Below are 21,669 nucleotides of genomic sequence, written 5' to 3' on the forward strand. Positions count from 1 at the left end.
TATGTAGCTGGATCCTCAGTTCACACCATGGTGGGATGTCCATCCATAGGAATGGCCTAGGGGTGAGAATAGACCACTTGACCTGGGGAGGCGGTGTGGGAAGAGGACTGCTGGAATGCTGAGAAATAATCTTTAGGTGGGAGTCTGTAATTATTATGGGATGCTTTGGGGTGCACTAAAGTTTATGTGAATGGCTCATGTGGCCAGTATGGTATTTGGTTGGTCTTACTCAAAACTCAACTGGAGGTAAGTGTCTGGAGAACACCTGGATTTTGGTGGGATTGGGTGGGGCCCTAGGTTGACTCTCAGTTCCTGCGTGTCTGGAAGTGATGGATGAGGGAAGCTAGGGTCCATCTTAGACGTCAAGAGGCTTTGTGCCAGGACACTGCTTTGGCTCATTAAGGGATGAAGGTGTGTACAAGTTGGGGTGGGGGAGAGGGCAATGTGGGTAGCCTGTTTCATCCTCGCTGGTGTGGGTGTTAGAATAGACTGACAGCCTTGGAGACAGGGGAGGTACGAGTATGAATATTATGGGATGCCTGGCTGGAAAGGTAGAGGGGTGGTGGAGTGGAGATGAAGCATTATGGGATGTGACTCTGGGTTGTGCTGGGAGTATTATGGTATGTCTGGTTGACCACGGGTCCTTTGCAATTATTATGGGATGTCAGGGTGTGGGTGGGGGAGTAAACTTATGGGATATCTTTCCAGTGTTAGAGGAAAGGAGATTAGTTGTCCCTCTGTGGAGTGACAGTAAGGCTCTTGATCATTATGGGATGTCCCTGTGATAGGGGAGGAGTGGTTATTACGGGCTGTGGACTTAGAATGAATGTGTGAAGCTTGGGGGTCGTGTTGTGAGGATCTAGCCTGCAGGGGCCGAGGGCAGCGCCAGGGGGTTAGTTATTATGGGATGTCAGTATAGAAGGTGGGAGACTGATTATTACGGGATGTGTGTGGGAGGAGGCCGAAGTGTCCGTTGTGTGGGGGGGTGAGTTTCTGCCTATTATGGGATATCAAACTGGGGGTGGATGAAGAGTGGTTATTATGGGATGTCTGTGGGGGATGGGGATTGAGTATTATGGGATGTGAGGCTGAATGGCTGGGAGGGGTGCTTATTATGGGATGGCCATGGGGAGGGAGAGGTGGCGAATTATTATGGGATGTTAGCATTAGGGCCAAGAGTGAAGAAGTTGGCAAACGATGGCTATTATGGGATGTCTGGGGGCGTAAAGGGTTAGTTGCAAAAGGTCGGCAATATCATGAGATGTCAACAGCCCTGGCATATATGTGTATGGACTGTGTGTGCGTGGGGGGGGTGGGGGTGGTGGGGGTGGTGGGGGTGGTGGTGTCCGTGTGTATTATGGGATGGCCAGGGGGTGGGTGGTTGCCCGGGTGACACGCGCGCGCGCGCTCGAGGGGGCGTGGTCAATGGTTGCCGGAGCGACGAGGGGGCGGGGGTTGCCCGGGAGACCTAGGGAGGAGGGTGGCGGTAGTGGAGGGGGGGTTGGAGTTGGTTGAGGTTATTATGGGCTGTCCGTGGGGGGGCGGGGCCTGTGCGGTGGGATTTCCCGGCCGGTGTTTCGGGCCCTTTAAGAGGCGACGCTGGAGCCGGAGCCATTTTCCCCCCTTCGGCCGCGGCGAGGAGGAGCCGGAGCGGGAGTGACACCGGGCCGGACCCAGCGCGACCTGAGGCGGCTCTGGGGTGAGGAGAACGCGGGGTTCCCAGAGAGACAACCCCTCTCAGCCCGACCAGCCCCGAGGGTCCTCCCTCCACCCAACCGCCCCTCGGGCGTCCCCGGACCCGCGGACCGCCCCCTGCCCGGGGAGCCGACCCTGCCTCTCCCTTTCCTGCAGGGCGCCCAGCCCCCGCCCTCGTCCGGCCCGAGTCTCGCTCCCCGCGACTCCCCACCTCAGGCTTGGCCTCCCACAATGCCCGGCGCCCCCCTCGCCCTTTGCTCACTTGCCCCCCGGGACACGTGGCCCGGCCCCCTGCCCGGTGGGAGCTCCGGCCCCCCACGCCCCTGCCTCCAGCCCCCTGGAGCGCCGAGCCTCCACGCCCCCTCGTCCCCGCGGCTCCTCCGGAGAGCCCGAGTTGTCCCAGAGGACAGCCTTTGGAGAGCTACCCTGTCTGGGGACTGGCCCCTCCCCAGGCGCAGGGAGGCGCCCCCCCACCCCCCAGTGACCTTGTGTCCCCGAGCGCCTCGCCGCCGGCCGCCTCCCCCGGCCCCCCCGCGCCGCGGCCACTCGGACCCCTTCCCCCGTCACGCCCGGCTCCGTCCAGCGGCTTCTCCCCTCCCCACGCCGGCACCGGCCTGCCCTCGGGGGCGCCGCTCCCTCTCGTCTGGGGGGCTCCAGCCGGGGAGCCGGCTTCCGGGCTGCCCCCGGGAGTGTGGAACTAAAGTTCAGCCTGAGTGGTTCGGGTGCCCTGCTCGGGTGGCTGTGGGGCGGCCGGGGGTGGGCGGAAAGCGCGGCGGGGTGGGGGAGGGGGCCGTGCGCGTCACTGTTCTCTTTCTCTCCCCCCTCCCCCGCACAGTGACTCGGGCCAGTGTCGAGGGCCCCAGGCCGCAGGCAGGAGCAGCTGGGCCAATTCCCTGGCCGGGAGCGGAAGGGGATGGCGTCGGGCCTGGGCTCCCCGTCCCCCTGCTCAGCGGGCAGCGAGGAGGAGGATATGGATGCACTTTTGAACAACAGCTTGCCCCCTCCCCACCCAGGTAACAGCTTCCCCAAGGGCCCCGGGCAGGAAGGAGCCATCTGGGCCCTCCCTGGCGACTCTGGTGTGGCAGGGTTGAGTTTCTGGGCTTTCTCTGTGCAGTCGGAGGTGGAGGGCATCCGAAGGGAGTGGTTCCCTTCTGCGGAGCTGTTGTGCGAGGGGGCTGGAAGCCATGTGCCTTCTGGGCTCCGCGGACCGCGATGCAAGCTTGCTGCACTGTCTTCGGGAATGCTGTGCAGATCCCGGTTGAGGGAGCTCTCCGGGCTGGCAGGCTTTGCCTGGCGTGGGTCCTAGGAGGAATGCAGGTAGCTGGGACCCCTGGAGGCTGCGCGGCGGCGGCGGCGGCGGCGGCGGCGGGGTTGAGGATTGCGGTTGCAGGAGACCAGCCGGGCATCTCTGCTAGTAGGATCCTGTAGCTGCTGCTGTGGAAAGGAAAGAGGGAGTGCGGGTTACTCTCTGATTATTTTTAGCTTCTGATCAGTTACCGGCTTTCTGTGCAGTTTCAACCGTGTGAAGTTTGAATTGCGCTTCTCAGCTGGGATCTAGAGCGCTTTTAGTCAGGCAGATTGCTGGAATGTTGAGTGAGGCTAGGGGTAGGATGTCATACCCTGCAGGATATACTAGGAGGAGCAAACAGAAGGAAGGTGACACCCTGGGCACCCCTCTTCCCCTGGCAGGTGGACTTAGTCCTGGCTTTTTTCCCAGGAGGCCCCTGCCCTGTGCAGGTGGCCTGGGGTTGGGCTGTGAAGTGTTTGTGTCGGTGTGTTGGGGGTTGTGCTGTCTGTGTTTTGGGGTGGCTCCTTGGACTGGCCGAATCCCAGGGGTTATAACCAGCCTGCATGATTGGCATGGCTCTTGTCTGTCCTCAACTGATGATGGATGTCATGTTGCTAAGTGGATGTCTCTCTCCTCTGTCCTTCGTTCTTCAGAGCGCTTAGCTAAGTCACCTACTTGTTTCCTTGATCTTTTGTTTGAGTTTAGTTTTTTTTTTTAACATGCCATTTCTTCATCTTCCTCGTTTATATTTTTATTTTAATTCTGGAGCCTGCTGGTCCTGTTTCTGTTTCTCATCAAACATCTTTCACTTTTGCCTTCTCTTTCCTTAGCTCCAGCTGCAAGTTGAGGTGGTCTGGGAGAGATGTTTCCACAGTTGGCACTTTCTAAGTTGGAAGTCTTCACTTCAACCTGAGGCCACTTAGGAGAGGGTCAGTCTTCTTACTGAATCTTCAGCTGTTGGGATAAGCATCTTAGGCTTGAGTCTCATCACTGTGTAGGGCAAGGTGGTAGATTTCTTTTTTTTGCGGTACGCGGGCCTCTCACTGTTGTGGCCTCTCCCCTTGCGGAGCACAGGCTCCGGACGCGCAGGCTCAGCGGCCATGGCTCACGGGCCCAGCCGCTCCGTGGCACGTGGGATCCTCCCGGACCGGGGCACGAACCCGCGTCCCCTGCATCGGCAGGCGGACTCTCAACCACTGCGCCACCAGGGAAGCCCCAAGGTGGTAGATTTCTGTGCTATGGCCCACGGTGGGGGCAGGGTGGTGCCAGTGGTGAGGCAGCCCCGTCGTTGCTGTGCGGGGCATGAGAAGTAGCAGTGCCGTCCAGCCAGTGTCGGTTCCACATCTTGGCTTCCCACTGGCCCCTTGGTCTGGGGCTGCCCCTGTGTTGACTGGGAGCCTGTGGGCTCCCAGGGTGAACTCTCCCCCAAGCTGTAGCGTGACCCAGTTTTTCCACTCGCCCCACCCCATTCCTGCCCCTTTCCCAAATCGTTCTCTATATCTCAGCCAGTTTGCCGCTTGCCGTGTCAGCACATCTGCTTGAGAAGTTTGAGGGTCTTAAGTGGATGGAAGGGTGTCCCCTTTGCCTCCGTGAGTTTAGTTTGTCCTTGTCTCTACTTCCAGCTTTTATGGAGGCGTGGCTGATTGGGAAGGGGGGCACCACGGGGATTGCTGGGGAGAAGCCCTTAAGAAAATGATTCTTTCTGGTGAGATCCAGGCTGGTGTCCCATTCCCAAGGGAATGGGAGGGGCTGTCTTGTGCCTGGCCTGATCCTGGGCTGAGAGGGAAAGGGGGAGGCTGATGGTGCTTTGTCCAGCCCAGTGCCGCCTGTTCCCTAGTATCAGCCTCGCACAGGAAGGGCGGAGTCAGAGGCATTTTAGGGCCAGTTCTGGGGGTCAGGAGCAGAGAGCATGTGTAGGAGAAAAGGAAGCATTCTGTTGTCCACCACTCTCTAGGTGCTGCTCCTTTTTCTCTGTGTTGGATAGGTGGCTACCTCTAATCCGTTAGCGGTGGTTTAGGATCTGTGGCCTGCACTCTGGTAGAGGTGATGAGGAAACTGAGTTTCAGAGGCGTCTTGTGGGCTCCCATTCCTCAAGGTAAATCTTTTGGGTGTCAGAAGGAAGGTTGTGTGCTCTGACCACAGCTCCACTGAACTCTTGTTAAATCTAAGCTCTGATGATTGAAAGCGTAACGATTGAGGGAGTAAGTCAGCCCCTCACATGGTGTCACCCTTCAAGGTGTCTTGGGTTTCCTTGCCTAAGACATTATTAGAATGGCCTCTTGAGAGCAGTGTCATCCCACAGTAGGTGTTAGAAGAGGTGGCGTTTGGACCTGGGGCCAGGTAGTAATTTGGGAAGTCTTCTGTGAGAGGGTAGTCTTTGCCCGGCTACCTCTCTCAACCGCACCCCCTCCCCTGCCACTTCCTGTCTGTCCTCTCTTGGCAGCTGGGTGCCCTGGGTTGGCTTCTGTGGTCAGGAGCCATTTTCCTTCTCCTCAGTGGGTGAGGCATTCCCTCCTTCTCTCCACTCCCTTCTCCACTCCTCCCTCCTTGCGGGGGGGGGGGGGTTGGCTTGGGAAGCAGGAGGGGGAGAGGAGGGAGCCCGTGCGCTGGTGTGAATGTCTGTTACAAAGGAAGCTGCCTCCTGGCCTTCTCCTCCCCCTCTGTGCCCCTTCCCACCTAGGCCTGCCCAGGAGCTCTCAGTATTACCCCAGGCTTTGTGTGTGCTCCCAGCCTGGGAGGAGGTGGAGCCAGATGGGGGGAGGAAGGGGGGGGATGGTGACAGCTGGGCTGATTTGGGCCCCTGGGGAGAAGAGGCTACTGACCCAGGAGAAGCTGGGGAGGAGCAGTAGAGCTGGAGATGGGGAAAGGAAATCAGCTTTGGGAGTGGGCGTGATCCTGGGCTGGCCCCCGAACCTGGGGCTCGGAGGTTCTGGCTGTTTTGCACAGTGATGAGCCAAAGGGGTTAGTGAAGGGTGTGGTTTCTGGGACCCTCAAGCAGGTACTGTTCTGGGAATGTGCTGAGGGTATATTCTTTAGTTTTTGCCTTCTGCGTAGGACCTCTTATTCTCATTTCATGGTTTATGGAATACTTGGTGGCTGGTTATAGGAGGACTAGGCCTATTTCTCTTACTTGGTTAACTGTATGCAGCTTGATTCAGCTGCGCTGGTGAACACATAGAGGACTAGTGTTAGGGATGAGGGAGAGGAGGCAGGGGTCTGGACAGCTGCCCGAGGTGGGCCTGGTCTGGCCCGGCAGGCCTATTTCAGGCATATACAGCTCTCTCTTTGTCTGTTTTTGTCCTGAGTATCAGCTTCCTTCTGTGGCGTGTATAGCAGTTCTCTTCAGTGGAATCTGGGACAGGAGGTGGGGGAATAAAGTCTAAAGCCTCTGGATTGGGCTCTAACCTTTTGCTATTGATCTTTTCCCTGCCTACCTTTCTTTGCCAAAATATATGTAGAAAACGAAGAGGACCCGGAAGAGGATTTGTCAGAAGCAGAGACTCCAAAGCTCAAGAAAAAGAAAAAGCCTAAGAAACCTCGGGACCCTAAAATCCCTAAGAGCAAGCGCCAAAAAAAGGAGGTGAGTGGGTGACTGGATGTTATGGGCAGCAGGAGGAAATGGGAGGTGCTCGGTGGAGGGCTGGGGCCTTGGTTTCTTGCCCTGGGGCGGTGGGCCAGGTCCTGGGCGGGAGCCCCAGGGCTGTCCTGAGGTCAGCATGTGTGTAGCATGTGTGTGTGTGTCTCCCTCTCCCCCTTGCCTGCTCCAGCGTATGCTCTTATGCCGGCAGCTGGGGGACAGCTCTGGGGAGGGGCCGGAGTTTGTGGAGGAGGACGAAGAGGTGGCTCTGCGCTCAGACAGTGAGGGCAGCGACTATACCCCTGGCAAGAAGAAGAAGAAGAAGCTCGGACCCAAGAAAGAAAAGAAGAGTAAGTCCAAGCGGAAAGAGGAAGAGGAGGAGGATGACGAAGACGATGATTCAAAGGTGCCTGGACCTCCAGCCTCTTCTCTGTGCTTCTGTCCTTTGTCTTCCAGACACTCGGCTGCCCCTTAGAATGTTTTCTCTCCACCTGTTTCTAATGATTCCTGCTTAGCCCTCTTACCCTGGACTCGCCAGCCTTCGTGGCAACTCAACCTCCCTTAGCGAGGATGGGCCCTGGGAGTCAGGCTTTGACTTCGCTCTCTCTGCAGGAGCCTAAATCATCTGCTCAGCTCCTGGAAGACTGGGGCATGGAAGACATTGACCATGTGTTCTCAGAGGAGGATTATCGCACCCTCACCAACTACAAGGCCTTCAGCCAGTTTGTCCGGTAAACAGGAGGGTCTTTGGGGCAGGAGATGGAGAGCGCTTCTGTCATCTCTTCTCACCTCCCCCGCCTCCTTTATTTTTGACCTTTTTCTCTTTCCTGTTCCTGCCACTTTCCCCCCAGACCCCTCATTGCTGCCAAAAACCCCAAGATCGCTGTCTCCAAGATGATGATGGTTTTGGGCGCGAAGTGGCGGGAGTTCAGCACCAACAACCCCTTCAAAGGCAGCTCTGGGGCTTCCGTGGCAGCGGCGGCAGCTGCGGCAGTGGCCGTGGTGGAGAGCATGGTGACGGCCACTGAGGTCGCACCTCCCCCGCCCCCCGTGGAGGCGCCTCTCCGCAAGGCCAAGACCAAGGAGGGCAAAGGTGACGTGGGACTCAGCGGGAGCGGGGACTCGTGCGGGCTTGGGATGCCGAAGTTGGAGGAAGCGCGGACGCGCTCTTCTGTCAGCCCAGAGATGGAAGCTAGGAGGTGGGAACGAACCGTGGATTAGGAGGGAAACGGGGGAAGCTGGCCACGTAGAAATATTTCAGGTGGGGAGTGTTTCATTGGGTTGGCCAAAAAGCTCGTTCTGTGTTTTCCGTAAGATGGCTCTCGTAGCACTTAGTTGTCTTTAACTTCATTCGAAACAATTTCGTTAGGTTGTATTGTGACACCTGTCCTACCAGCGTGCATTTAAAAAAAAAACTTATCAGAATGGGTGAATGTTTGTGTAGCCATTTTAATATTGAAGATGGAAGAAAAAAAGCAACATTTTCGACGTATTATGCTTATTTCAAGAAAGGTAAAAAGGCAACTGAAGTGCAAAAAAAGATTTGTGCAGTGTGTATGGAGAAGGTGCTGTGACTGATCGAACATGTCAAAAGTGGTTTGTGAAGTTTCGTGCTGGAGATTTCTCGCTGGATGATGCTCCACGGTCGGGTAGACCAGTTAAAGTTGATAGTGATCAAATCGAGACCTTAATTGAGAACAGTCAACGTTATACCACGCGGGAGATAGCCGACATACTCAAAATCTCCAAATCAAGCGTTGAAAATCATTTGCACCAGCTTGGTTACGTTAATCGCTTTGATGTTTGGGTTCCACATAAATTAAGTGAAAAAAATCTTCTCGACCGTATTTCCGCATGCCACTCTCTACTTAAATGTAACGAAAATGTTGGCGTTTTAAAGACAAATTGTGACAGGTGGTGAAAAGCGGATACTGTACAATAATGTGGAACGGAAAAGATGGTGGGGCAAACGAAATGAACCACCACCAACTATGCCAAAGGCCGGTCTTCATCCAAAGAAGGTGATGTTGTGTATATGGTGGGATTGGAAGGGAGTCCTCTATTGTGAGCTCTTTCTAGAAAACCAGATGATTAATTCCAACAGCTACTGCTCCCAGTTAGACCAACTGAAAGCAGCACTCGACGAAAAGCGTCCGGAATTAGTCAACAGAAAATGCATAATCTTCCATCAGGCTATTGCAAGACCGCATGTTTGATGACCAGGGAAAAACTGTTACAGCTTGGCTGGGAGGTTCTGATTCCTCCACCATATTCACCAGACATTGCACCTTTGGATTTCCATCTGTTTCGGTCTTTACAAAATTCTTTTAATGGAAAAAATTTCGATTCCCTGGAAGACTGTGAAAGGCACCTGGAACAGTTCTTTGCTCAAAAAGATAAAAAGTTTTGGGAAGATGGAATTATGAAGTTGCCTGAAAAATGGCAGAGGGTAGTGGAACAAAACGGTGAATACGCTGTTCAATAAAGTTCTTGGTGAAAATGAAAAATGTGTCTTTTACGTTTACTTAAAAACCGAGGGAACTTTTTGGCCAACCCAATATCTTTCCCATGTTCTGCTCTGTGGTGTGTATTTGGATTGTATGATCTTACCTGCTTTCTCCTGATTTAGGTCCCAATGCTCGGAGGAAGCCCAAGGGCAGCCCTCGTGTCCCTGATGCCAAGAAGCCTAAGCCCAAGAAAGTAGCTCCCCTGAAAATCAAGCTGGGAGGTTTTGGTTCTAAGCGTAAGAGATCCTCGGTGAGAGCCCAGCCTATCCCCTGGTGAGGGTGCCTTAGCTAACGGGGAGGATGTGGTCTTATGTCAGGATTCAGGGTTCACGGTAGGTGCATGAGGATGTGGGGAGTTGGCCATAGAAGAGGTGACTCGGCTCCCTTGCTGGGATTCCGGCACCCCTAGTAAAAGGGTGATCCCTTCTGCACCACTCTCTCCTTCCCCTTGGCCTGAACCTCTAACCTTCTCATCCTGCCAGAGTGAGGATGACGACTTAGATGTGGAGTCCGACTTCGATGATGCCAGTATCAATAGCTACTCTGTTTCTGATGGTTCTACCAGCCGCAGTAGCCGCAGCCGCAAGAAACTCCGGACCACGAAAAAGAAGAAGAAAGGTGTGTTTCTTTTCTGTATCAGTATGTAATGGAACGAGGGGGGAACGATTGGGGAAGCGTCTCCCTAAGGAGATAGGGGTTGGGTTTAGGGGGTGGGGGAGGGAGGTTTTTTCTAATAACTGGGCTTTCCCTCTTCCTTGCCTAGGCGAGGAGGAGGTGACTGCTGTGGATGGTTATGAGACAGACCACCAGGACTACTGTGAGGTGTGCCAGCAAGGCGGAGAGATCATCCTGTGCGATACCTGTCCCCGAGCTTACCACATGGTCTGCCTGGATCCGGATATGGAGAAGGCTCCCGAGGGCAAGTGGAGCTGCCCACACTGCGTGAGTGCCCGGCCGTCGTGGCCCTTTGGGACCCTCGAGCGGAAGGGTGGGATGATGAAACTCTTTCGGGCCTGGATGGGGGTAGAAGTGGTGGCGTTGCTGGCTACGGGCTTTGGGAAGCTTTCAAAGGAACGATGGGCGCGGTTCAGACGGGGGTGGGGGTCGGGGTGGGGGGTGGTAGTAATCTGACTCTGTGGTCCTTGACTGCAGGAGAAGGAAGGCATCCAGTGGGAGGCGAAAGAGGACAATTCGGAGGGTGAGGAGATCCTGGAAGAGGTGGGGGGAGACCCTGAAGAGGAGGATGACCACCATATGGAGTTCTGTCGGGTCTGCAAGGATGGGGGGGAGCTGCTCTGCTGCGACGCCTGTCCTTCCTCCTACCACATCCACTGCCTGAACCCTCCCCTTCCAGAGATCCCCAACGGAGAGTGGCTCTGTCCCCGCTGTACGGTGGGTGCCCGGCCCCAGCCGGTGGAGAGATGAGGGAGGTGTGGTCCAGCAGCAGGGTTTACCCCTCTTAGGTGCAGGTGTCGTGAGGCTGAGGTGCAGGAGAGGTCACTGGAGATATAGGCCTTTTAGCCCTGAGGCACGGAGTTTCCTTCCCCGTATAGTCATGGGATACCTTTGTTCTGGGAAACCGTAGGACTAACTTTGAACAGAGTTGATGCTTTGCCAGCTCTCCGAAGTGGGATGGAGCGGTGTTCTTTTAGCCCAGAATATCCTTTCCTGTCTTGACACCCAGCCTCGAGGTCTTGGTAGCTTGGCGATATAATAGGGCCACTGAATGCTGTTAGATTGCTTAAGAGAGGAATTCTGAGCCCCAGGTCTGTGACTTTTCTGTGCCTACTTGTTCTGGGTTATTGTTGAAGTCTAGCTACTGGCTCTGTTAGGCAGATAGGAGTGATAATGTCTCACAAATCCTGGATGAAGTCCAGAAACAGAGGGAATTCTGTTCTCCTCTCCTGGGATTAGGGTCCTGGGATTAGGTCTTACTTGAAATGAGGTTTTAATAATCCTTTGAGGAGGTTGAAGCTGCCTGTGGGCTATGCCGTGGTAATGATTCAGTGTTGGATTATCTCTTTTCCTCTTAGTGTCCAGCTCTTAAGGGCAAAGTTCAGAAGATCCTAATCTGGAAGTGGGGTCAGCCACCATCTCCCACACCAGTGCCTCGGCCCCCAGATGCTGATCCCAATACTCCGTCCCCCAAGCCCTTGGAGGGGCGGCCGGAGCGGCAGTTCTTTGTGAAATGGCAAGGCATGTCGTACTGGCACTGTTCCTGGGTGTCTGAACTGCAGGTAAACCTGGGATAGAGTAGATGTGGGGCTGCAATGAAGGAGGGTAGTGAGAGAAAACAGCCTTGTGGGTAGAAGGCGTGGACATGACTCCTTGGTGACTTCTTTCCACTTGCAGTTGGAGCTGCACTGTCAAGTGATGTTCCGAAACTATCAGCGGAAGAATGATATGGATGAGCCACCCTCTGGGGACTTTGGTGGTGATGAAGAGAAGAGCCGGAAGCGGAAGAACAAGGACCCTAAATTTGCAGAGATGGAGGAACGCTTCTATCGCTACGGGATAAAACCTGAGTGGATGATGATCCACCGAATTCTCAACCACAGGTACCAGGGGAGCTGGGCCAGACTGTGTTTGTCTTGGGCATACTGGAGGTGGGCAGCGTATCCGTGGGGGATTAATTAAGAAAATGGATGTTACCAGTAAGTTACACTTGGATGAGACACTCAGTATGTTATCGACTGACTGAATCCTGGTATTGGAGCCGTAGACTGTAGGTTAGAGATCCTTTTTGGTGCAAAGCCTGGTAGACCAGATGTCTTTGGTTCTGAAGACGTTGGTGTCTGGCCTCCTTAGAGGTCTGGTGTTTGAGGAGCACAGCAGGGTGGCCTTCTGCCTCTGAGGGTTTTCTCTCCTGGACTTCGCAGTGTGGACAAGAAGGGCCACGTCCACTACTTGATCAAGTGGCGGGACCTGCCCTATGACCAGGCGTCCTGGGAGAGTGAGGACGTGGAGATACAGGACTACGACCTGTTCAAGCAGGGCTATTGGAATCACAGGTGAGGGACTTGGATGAGTAGAGCTGCTGCTCACCGAGAAGGACTCCAGGCAGCCGTGTGACGTATCTGTCTTCCTTAGGGAGTTGATGAGGGGTGAGGAAGGACGACCGGGCAAGAAGCTCAAGAAGGTGAAGCTGAGGAAGTTGGAGAGGCCCCCTGAAACCCCAACGGTTGACGTGAGTCAGCAGGAGAGGGAGGGCGGCTTGTCAGGTAGGACAACGTATGTTGTGTGCTCCAGTCTGAAGGCATGGTCTCAAGTGATCACTGCAGCTAAGTTGCTTCACACAGACTGCTTCCCTAATTCTCCGCATCTCTGTAAATCAGGGGAAAAATACTAGGATTACTTTATTTTCTCTCTTCCTCATCAGAAAAATAAAAACGTAGATGTTAGTGTCTATACGACTGAGGAGGTGTCAGGTATGGAGGGGTCACGTAACCGAGCTTTTGTGAAACTTGTTTTGGAACCTGGGTCTTCTGACCCTTAATTCACGGCTCAATTCTTCCGGGGTTTTGTGTAATAGAAGGTGAGTCTGGTTAAGGTTAAACAGATAAATCTAGAGGGGGCATAGGATCATTTACCTGGTGGTTCCTGACCAGTAGAATTTACTGTACTGCCAAGGAGACTATGATGTGTCTTTCTTGGATGTCTGTAGGACCAAGATCTCCGTCTTGCCTTGCTTCCTGGAGGATCCTAAATAAAACACAAAGTTACAGTAACCATTAGGCACCTTTTTCCCACCATTTTTTGTGGCTCCCTCGAGTAGGATCTAGTGAGAGTGTGTCAGGAGGAGGCAGCTGCTGTTTTAACGGAAGGAAGGGAATTCTTGGCCAGCTCTTGACTTCTTTATTTCATCCTTCAGCCAACAGTGAAATATGAGCGACAGCCAGAGTACCTGGACGCTACAGGTGGAACCTTGCACCCTTATCAGATGGAGGGTTTGAACTGGTTGCGCTTCTCCTGGGCTCAAGGCACCGACACCATCTTGGCTGACGAGATGGGCCTTGGGAAGACCGTGCAGACCGCAGTCTTCCTCTATTCCCTCTACAAGGAGGTAGGAGAGCTGGGGCTGTTGGTTTTTTGTGTGGGTATTTTGTGTTCGTGGTCTTCTCTTACACTCTGAGGAGACAGAAAAAGGAAGAAGAAAAATTGGTCTGTGGCCCTGGAGAACAGTGTTGAGTGACAGTAAGATAGACGCAAGTACACAGAGACAGACTGGAGGGAATGGAACTGTGGGTGGGATTAGTGGTGGGTGCCTGGAGCCTCGGTCCTGGGGGACGGATATGCGCTGAGACAAGCAGAACTGTGGGTAGAAGTAGCGTGGAGAGACGTTGAGCGGCAGGGGTGCGGTGTAAGCTCCCTGCAGGGCAGGCAGGGCGTGTTGGTACATGGAGAAGGGAGGGAGAGGAGCGGCACCTGCCCGTCCTCCGCCCATTCCGGGGCAGGGGCAGGGTGGGCGCTCGGGTTGCGTGTGGGACCCTCAGTCCTTACTCTCTGTCTCCTCTTCTTCCTCAAAGGGTCATTCCAAAGGCCCCTTCCTAGTGAGCGCCCCTCTTTCTACCATCATCAACTGGGAGCGGGAGTTTGAAATGTGGGCTCCAGATATGTATGTGGTGACCTACGTGGGTGACAAAGACAGCCGTGCCATCATCCGAGAGAATGAGTTCTCCTTTGAGGACAATGCCATTCGTGGCGGCAAGAAGGCTTCCCGCATGAAGGTACCGCAGCGGGAGGGAGACCCACCCTCGGAGAGGGGAGTTGTTGCTCTGGGCCCCTCGTGTCCCGGTCCCCGGGGTGAGGCGAAAGGATAATAGCTGGGAGGAGGGAAACCCCCCGGAGTCCCTTGACTTGGCCTGTACTGGCGGAGTTGTACAGGAGTGACCAGGTTGCCTTCTTGTGCAGAAAGAGGCATCTGTGAAGTTCCACGTGCTGCTGACGTCCTATGAGTTGATCACCATTGACATGGCCATCTTGGGCTCCATTGACTGGGCCTGCCTCATCGTGGATGAAGCCCATCGGCTCAAGAACAATCAGTCTAAGGTGAGGGCGGGGTGGGCGGTGTGGCCTCCAGGTTTAGTGTTCTAGTACTACCTACTCATGAAGGGGAGCCCTAGGAGGACAGGAACGGGAGAAAGGCTCTCTGCCTTCCATCCTCACTCGTGATAGATCACCCTTGGAGGCCAGGCCTTGAAAGTAAGATGGAGGGCTTCCCTGGCGGTCCAGTGGTTAAGAGTCCGCGCTTCCATTACAAGGGGCACGGGTTCAGTCCCTGGTCAGGGAACTGAGATCCCGCATGCCGCACGGTGCAGCCAAAAAAAAAGAAAGAAGAGTTAGTAACGGGAAAGAAGATAAAGGAAAAAAAAAAGGTGGGGATGGGGGCGTAACTGCTGGGCAGCAGAGCAGAAGTCTGTGGACGTGTGCTGGAGCCGTCTTCTTATTGAATTCTACTTCTCTCCTGCCTCACCAGTTCTTCCGGGTCTTAAACGGTTACTCGCTCCAGCACAAGCTGTTGCTGACAGGGACTCCATTACAGAACAACCTGGAAGAGTTGTTTCACCTGCTCAACTTCCTCACCCCTGAGAGGTTCCAGTGAGTGTGCGCTTATCCATAATCGGCTCCGCATTCTTCTAATTCTTCCTTTTGCCCGTTTCCTATGTCACTTTCCTTTCTTCCTTTCCCCCTCTCCAACAACTTTTTCCTTTCTCTTTCTGAAGCAATTTGGAAGGCTTCTTGGAGGAGTTTGCTGACATTGCCAAGGAGGACCAGATTAAAAAACTGCATGACATGCTGGGGCCTCACATGTTGCGGCGGCTCAAAGCTGACGTGTTCAAGAACATGCCTTCCAAGACAGAACTGATTGTGCGTGTGGAGTTGAGCCCTATGCAGAAGTGAGTCTGAAGGGATGGAAGCACTGGCTCCGTTTGACAGGCACGCTTAGACACCTGCCAGTCTGCACGGTGCTTCCTAGTCTTCTCCATACTGCGCCGCAAGGCGTGTGGTGACAGGAGCCAGCGAGGGCTAAAGAAACCTGTTGCCAGGTTGCTGGGGCCCAGAGCTCTTTGTTTTTACCATCTTTACTGGAGTATAATTGCTTTACAGTGGTGCGGCCCAGAGTTCTTACTGAGTTAATCCTTACCTTGTTTAAAATGACGATGGTGGCGCTTCTTAGGTTTCCTCAGTCCCAAAGTGAGCTATGTTGGAAAGAAGATCCCAGACCCTGGGACTGCATTATGAGTCACATAAAGGCTCTTGAGCATGACTTATCTTGCTGTCTTGCCCACATAGGAAATACTACAAGTACATCCTCACTCGCAACTTTGAAGCGCTCAATGCTCGAGGTGGCGGCAACCAGGTCTCTTTGCTAAATGTCGTGATGGATCTGAAAAAGTGCTGCAACCACCCGTATCTTTTCCCCGTGGCTGCCATGGTACGTTGTGCCACCTCTTGTTCCTCCCTGGGCGGGAACTCCTCCATTTGGGGTTTCTTTCAATATTTTTTCCTTCTTTGCTTCTTTCCTCAGGAAGCCCCTAAGATGCCTAATGGCATGTATGATGGCAGTGCCCTAATCAGAGCATCTGGGAAGTTACTGCTGCTTCAGAAGATGCTCAAGAACCTTAAGGAGGGTGGGCACCGCGTACTCATCTTCTCCCAGGTATCGTGTGGGGGCTTTTGTGGGCAGCAGTGGACAGCTCAGTGACCTAGGGGAGGGATTGTCATCTGATTAATCCCATAATTAAAGTGTGCTCGTTTTCCAGATGACCAAGATGCTGGACCTGCTAGAGGATTTCTTGGAACACGAAGGTTATAAATATGAACGTATTGATGGTGGAATCACTGGGAACATGCGTCAGGAGGCCATTGACCGCTTCAATGGTGAGAGGGAAGGAGTGGCTCCGATCCTGGCTTCCCTCACTCACGGCTCTGGACCGATCACTTGTTCTTCTTGAGCATCTGCTTTTCTGTGTAGTGGTTTAGGGTCTTTTGTCAATTGATGTGGAAGAGTACTTTTGAATGTCTTGATTGGAAGGATGTATTGGATTATTGCTGGGAGATTGTTTATTCCCTTTGGAGTCTTTGTTCTTTCTGCTAAAAAGAAGGGCACTTTATTTAACCCTCCGCATTGCATCTTGAGGCCCAGGAGGGACCAGGACTTAGCAAACCCAGATAGCAAGTTAGTGGCAGGCTTGTCTCAGTAGCCACTATCACCTCCTCTTCTTTTTTTTTACTTTTTAATTCGAAATAATTGTGAACTTAAAGTTCAAAAAATAATACAGAGAGTTGGTGTATACACTTCACCCAGCTCTTCTTAATAATGACTTACGTAACCTCAGTACAATGATCAAACCCAGGGAATTAACACTGGTGTCATACTACTATCTAAACTGTAGACTTGAATTGAATGTCACCACTGTTACTGTGTCAGGATCCAGTCCCAGATCCCACGTTGAGCGTAGTTGTTTCTCTTCCAGTTCTTCATTCTTTCCTTTCCTTTCATGATGTTGATACTTTTGATGACGACTGGTCAGCTCTTTAGAATGTCTCTGCTTTTTTTTTTTTTTTTTTTGCGGTACACGGGCCTCTCACTGTCGTGGCCTCTCCCGTTGCGGAGCACAGGCTCTGGACGCACAGGCTCAGTGGCCATGGCTCACGGGCCCAGCCGCTCCACGGCATGTGGGATCCTCCCGGACCGGGGCACGAACCCGTGTCTCCTGCATCAGCAGGCGGACCCTCAACCACTGCGCCACCAGGGAAACCCTAGAACGACTCTGCTTTGTCTGATATTTTCTCATGATGAGATTGACACTAGACATTTTGGACAGGAATCCCAGAGAAGCGATGCTGTGTCCTTTTCAGTGCATCATTCCCAGAGAGGACATGATGTTGATAATGTTCCATTGCTGGTGTTAACCTTGATCACTTGGTTAAGGTGGTGTCTGTTGAATTCCTCCCATGTAAAGTTACTCTTTTTTTTTCATTGTGATTGATAAATATTTTGAGGGAGATACTTGAGACTGTGGTGACATCCTGTTTCTCCTTAAACTTTCCCACTGATTTCAGTGGTGGACCTTGCTTATGAGTATTACTTATTATTCGTTTTGTGTTTGCCTAATGAGGTGGTTTTTTTTTTTAATTCAAATATAGTTGGTTTACAATGTTGTGTTAATTTCTGCTGTACAGCAAAGTGATTCAGTTATACATATATTTTTTCATTTTCTTTTCCATTATGGTTTATCACAGGATATTGAATACAGTTCCCTGTGCTATGCAGTAGGACCTTGTTGTTTATCCATTCTATATACGATAGTTTGCATCTCCTAGTGAGGTTTTATATTTCTGATATCCCTTAAACGTTTATTAACTGGAATTCCAGAGACAACTCTAATGGTGTTTTTGGTTCCTCTCTTAGCACCAGGTGCTCAGCAGTTCTGCTTCTTGCTTTCCACTCGAGCTGGGGGCCTTGGAATCAATCTGGCCACTGCTGACACAGTTATTATCTATGACTCTGACTGGAACCCCCATAATGACATCCAGGTGAGCAGAGGTAGCAGCCTTGGTCTACAGTGACTTTTTGGAAATGCATAGTGTTCTCTGTGAGGGCTCTATCATCTGGGATTAGTTGTTTCAGGGGGAAACAATAGATTCTTTTCAAATGTCTTTTACCTTATTGTAAGCCAGAGAGTTTGGGTTAGCTATGGTCCTATTTTGGGTAACATGATAGAGGGTGGTATCTGGGGGTAGGGGTGCTAAGGGAAGTGTTGTGTGAGGGCAAGCTGCAGCTCCTGCCTTACGCTGGATTAACTTATTATGTGGAAGTCAGGGCAAGAGTAGAAGTAAGGAAATACGATTACTTCAGTTTTGGCCTCCGTTTTGTGCACAACTCCAGGCCTTTAGCAGAGCTCACCGTATTGGGCAAAATAAGAAGGTGATGATCTATCGGTTCGTGACCCGTGCATCAGTAGAAGAGCGCATCACGCAGGTGGCAAAGAAGAAGATGATGCTGACGCATCTAGTTGTTCGGCCTGGGCTGGGCTCCAAGACCGGATCCATGTCCAAACAGGAGCTTGATGACATCCTCAAGTTTGGCACTGAGGAGCTATTCAAGGACGAAGCCACAGATGGAGGTGAGCTAGGCAGGAGCTTGTTTTGGTGTGGGGCTTGGCTTCTCTAAAGGGTATCTTTGATACCTAGGGTCCTGAGACTCAGACCTAGGGTCCTCTGGGACTTGCTTTTTCCACTGCAGCTGCTGAAGTTAACTGGGGGTATGGACCCCTGATTCTTTATAGGAGGAGACAACAAAGAGGGAGAAGACAGCAGTGTTATCCACTATGACGATAAGGCCATTGAACGACTGCTGGACCGGAACCAGGATGAGACCGAAGATACGGAATTGCAGGGCATGAATGAATATTTGAGCTCATTCAAAGTGGCCCAGTATGTGGTGCGAGAAGAAGAAATGGGGGTGAGTATGAGTCCAAAGCAATGCTGTGCTTGGTGATTGGTCCAGAAATTGGAATTGAGACCACAATAGTATTTGAGATGAGAGGAAACCATCTGTAGGCAAATTAGTACATTGCTGAATTGATATACCTCTTCCTTTGAAGAGAAATTCTGTAACATATGAGCAAATCACATTCTCATCTTTGACGTGGCTGTCCGGCCACTTTTCACACTCAAAACACTTGTATTAGCTCTTCTTTTTTTTTTTTTTAATAACTTATTTTTGGCTGCGTTGGGTCTTTGTTGCTGTGTGCGGGCTTTCTCTAGTTGCGGCCAGCAGGGGCTACTCTTCGTTGTGGTGCGAAGCATCTCATTGCGGTGGCTTCTCTTGTTGTGGAGCACGGACTCTAGGCGTGCAGGCTTCAGCAGTTGTGGCTCGCGGGCTCTAGAGCACAGGCTCAGTAGTTGCGGCACACGGGCTTAGTTGCTCCGCAGCATGTGGGATCTTCCCAGACCAGGGCTCGAACCCGTGTCCCCTGCATTGGCAGGTGGACTCAACCACTGCGCCACCAGGGAAGCCCTATATTAGCTCTTCTTTATCAGAATCTCATTTTCTCTTATGTATTTTATTAGCCCTATAAATAAATTTTGGATTGCTATCTCAAGTCTCTCCGGAGAAAAGGTAGGAGATACAATACATACTTAGCCTATCTCCCTGTGCTTTTCTTTTTCCCCCCTGTGCTTTTTAAAACTTTAGAATTGTTTTCCCTTTTTGTTTTCTTGTGTTTTCTTGGTCTTTTTTTAGTAGAAAACAAAACATACTCAGTTATAAATGTTTGGCCTCTGTAATGAATTTTTTCCTCCTAATGATATCTAGGGTATAAAATGAAAAAAAAAAAATTGCTTTCTCTTCTGGTCCTCTTTTAGCCACCCAAGTCAGGGTTCTTTGAATTGGCATCAGTTTCTGGTGGTCCTTTCCATCTTTTCTCATCCTTCCAATTCAGAACCGTCCCTCTTGTATTTTTCTTTTTTCTTTTTCTGATACATATTATCTTTGTTCTTGAAAGTGATGCTACTAACTTCAGTTGGGTGTAACTGTGGCTGAAAAGGCTGACAGGTCTACAGACCAGTAGTATTCAGTCAAAACTGCCCTCCTGTCAGGGTGGTGACTGCATATGGGAGTGACTGACTGGGGCAGAATGTGCTGAGTGGCTGTAAGGGAGGGGTGGCACTCTCCCTCCCCGTGACGACCTCTCCTGACGACTACACAGGTATACAGACAGCCCTCTCATTAGTGGCTGAGGCTGCTATTTACCTTATAATTTTTTTTTTTTTTTTTTTTTGCTGTACGCGGGCCTCTCACTGCTGTGGCCTCTCCCGTTGCGGAGCACAGGCTCCGGATGCGCAGGCTCAGCGGCCATGGCTCATGGGCCCAGCCACTCCGCGGCATGTGGGATCTTCCCAGACCGGGGCACGAACCCGTGTCCCCTGCATCGGCAGGCGGACTCTCAACCACTGCGCCACCAGGGAAGCCCCTACTTGATGATATTTTTAAATGTTATTTTATTTTATTTTTTTGAATTTTATTTTATTTAATTTTTATACAGCAGGTTCTTATTAGTTATCTATTTTATACACATCAGTGTATACATGTCGGTCCCAATTGCCGTATTCATCCCCCCCCACCGCCCCCCGCCTTTACCCCCTTGGTGTCCATACGTTTGTTCTCTACGTCTGTGTCTCTAGTTCTGCCCTGCAAACTGGTTCATCTGCACCATTTTTCTAGGTTCCACATATATGCGTTAATATACGATATTTGTTTTTCTCTTTCTGACTTACTTTGTATGACAGTCTCTGGATCCATCCACGTCTCTACAAATGACCCAATTTCGTTCCTTTTTGTGGCTGAGTAATATTCCATTGTATATATGTACCACATCTTCTTTATCCATTTGTCTGTCAGTGGGCATTTAGGTTGCTTCCATGTCCTGGCTATTGTAAATAGTGCTGCAGTGAACATTGGGGTGCATGTGTCTTTTTGAATTATGGTTTTCTCTGGGTATGTGCCCGGTAGTGGGATTGCTGGGTCATATGGTAGTTCTATTTTTAGTTTTCTAAGGAATCTCCATACTGTTCTCCATAGCGGCTGTATCAGTTTACATTCCCACCAACAGTGCAAGAGGGTTCCCTTTTCTCCACACCCTCTCCAGCATTTATTTGTTGTTTGTAGATTTTCTGATGATGCCCATTCTAACTGGTGTGAGGTGATACCTCATTGTAGTTTTGATTTGCATTTCTCTAATAATTAGTGATGTTGAGCAGCTTTTCATGTGCCTCTTGGCCATCTGTATGTCTTCTTTGGAGAAATGCCTGTTTAGGTCTTCTGCCCATTTTTGGATTGGGATGTTTGTTTTTTTAATATTGAGGTGCATGAGCTGTTTATATGTTTTGGAGATTAATCCTTTGTCTGTTGATTTGTTTGCAAATATTTTCTCCCATTCTGAGGGCTGTCTTTTCGTCTTTTTTGTAGTTTCCTTTGCTTTGCAAAAGCTTTTAAGTTTCATTAGGTCCCGTTAAACTTTATTTTTTGAATAGATAGTATAGCCCTCCATATCTGTGGTTCCTCCACATCTGCAGATTCAACTGACCATGGACCATGTAGTACCGTAGTATTTACTGTTGAGAAATAATCTGCATATAAATGGATTCATGCAGTTCAGACCTGTGTTGTTCAAGGGTCAACTGTAATTCACCTAGTTCAAAATTCAGAAGCTACAGAAGTATCTCTTTCCCACTCCAGTCCTTTGGCTACCTAGCTCCCTCCCTGGGGATAAGTGATATTTATTTTATAAATTATTTTATGTGCACACAAATTACATATATATGTATATATACATATATATGTATATACACACGAACGCCTTTTTTCCTTTTCCTTTTAAGGAAAGTAGTTTTTTTTAAATTGAAGTATATTTGATTTACAATGTTGTGTTAACTTGTGCTGTACAGCAAAGTGACTCAGTTATATATATATATACATACTCTTATTTTATATATACTCTTTTCCACTATGGCAGTTCCCTGTGCTATACAGTAGGACCTGTTGTTTATCCATTCTCTATATAAAAGCTTACATCTGCTAACCCCAGCCTCCC

At 51.2% G+C, this 21,669-nt stretch overlaps 1 protein-coding gene across 9 annotated transcripts in view; it reads left to right on the plus strand.

Annotated features, from left to right (window-relative positions):
- Positions 1-1,556: 1,556 nt before the first annotated feature.
- Positions 1,557-21,669, plus strand: part of CHD4 (chromodomain helicase DNA binding protein 4) — a 30,288-nt gene continuing 10,175 nt past the window's right edge. For 3 of the 9 annotated variants that reach the window (XM_082635470.1, XM_082635472.1, XM_082635473.1), the window contains exons 1-25: positions 1,557-1,699; positions 2,531-2,708; positions 6,442-6,563; positions 6,751-6,966; positions 7,173-7,291; positions 7,412-7,653; positions 9,190-9,317; positions 9,550-9,685; positions 9,831-10,009; positions 10,220-10,459; positions 11,101-11,304; positions 11,420-11,625; positions 11,947-12,078; positions 12,158-12,254; positions 12,939-13,130; positions 13,594-13,794; positions 13,979-14,116; positions 14,544-14,665; positions 14,791-14,964; positions 15,362-15,503; positions 15,597-15,728; positions 15,832-15,949; positions 17,484-17,608; positions 17,961-18,198; positions 18,361-18,536. In XM_082635470.1, the coding sequence (XP_082491596.1) occupies positions 2,609-2,708; positions 6,442-6,563; positions 6,751-6,966; positions 7,173-7,291; positions 7,412-7,653; positions 9,190-9,317; positions 9,550-9,685; positions 9,831-10,009; positions 10,220-10,459; positions 11,101-11,304; positions 11,420-11,625; positions 11,947-12,078; positions 12,158-12,254; positions 12,939-13,130; positions 13,594-13,794; positions 13,979-14,116; positions 14,544-14,665; positions 14,791-14,964; positions 15,362-15,503; positions 15,597-15,728; positions 15,832-15,949; positions 17,484-17,608; positions 17,961-18,198; positions 18,361-18,536 (3,879 nt within the window). In that variant the 5' untranslated portion in view covers positions 1,557-1,699; positions 2,531-2,608. The remainder of the gene's footprint in view (positions 1,700-2,530; positions 2,709-6,441; positions 6,564-6,750; positions 6,967-7,172; positions 7,292-7,411; positions 7,654-9,189; positions 9,318-9,549; positions 9,686-9,830; positions 10,010-10,219; positions 10,460-11,100; positions 11,305-11,419; positions 11,626-11,946; positions 12,079-12,157; positions 12,255-12,938; positions 13,131-13,593; positions 13,795-13,978; positions 14,117-14,543; positions 14,666-14,790; positions 14,965-15,361; positions 15,504-15,596; positions 15,729-15,831; positions 15,950-17,483; positions 17,609-17,960; positions 18,199-18,360; positions 18,537-21,669) is intronic. The other 6 variants (XM_082635471.1, XM_082635474.1, XM_082635475.1 and 3 more) reach the window with 3 other exon arrangements.

Source organism: Mesoplodon mirus, assembly GCF_964341445.2.
Source record: "Mesoplodon mirus genome assembly, chromosome: 11".
In the NCBI taxonomy this organism is placed as follows: domain Eukaryota; kingdom Metazoa; phylum Chordata; class Mammalia; order Artiodactyla; family Ziphiidae; genus Mesoplodon; species Mesoplodon mirus.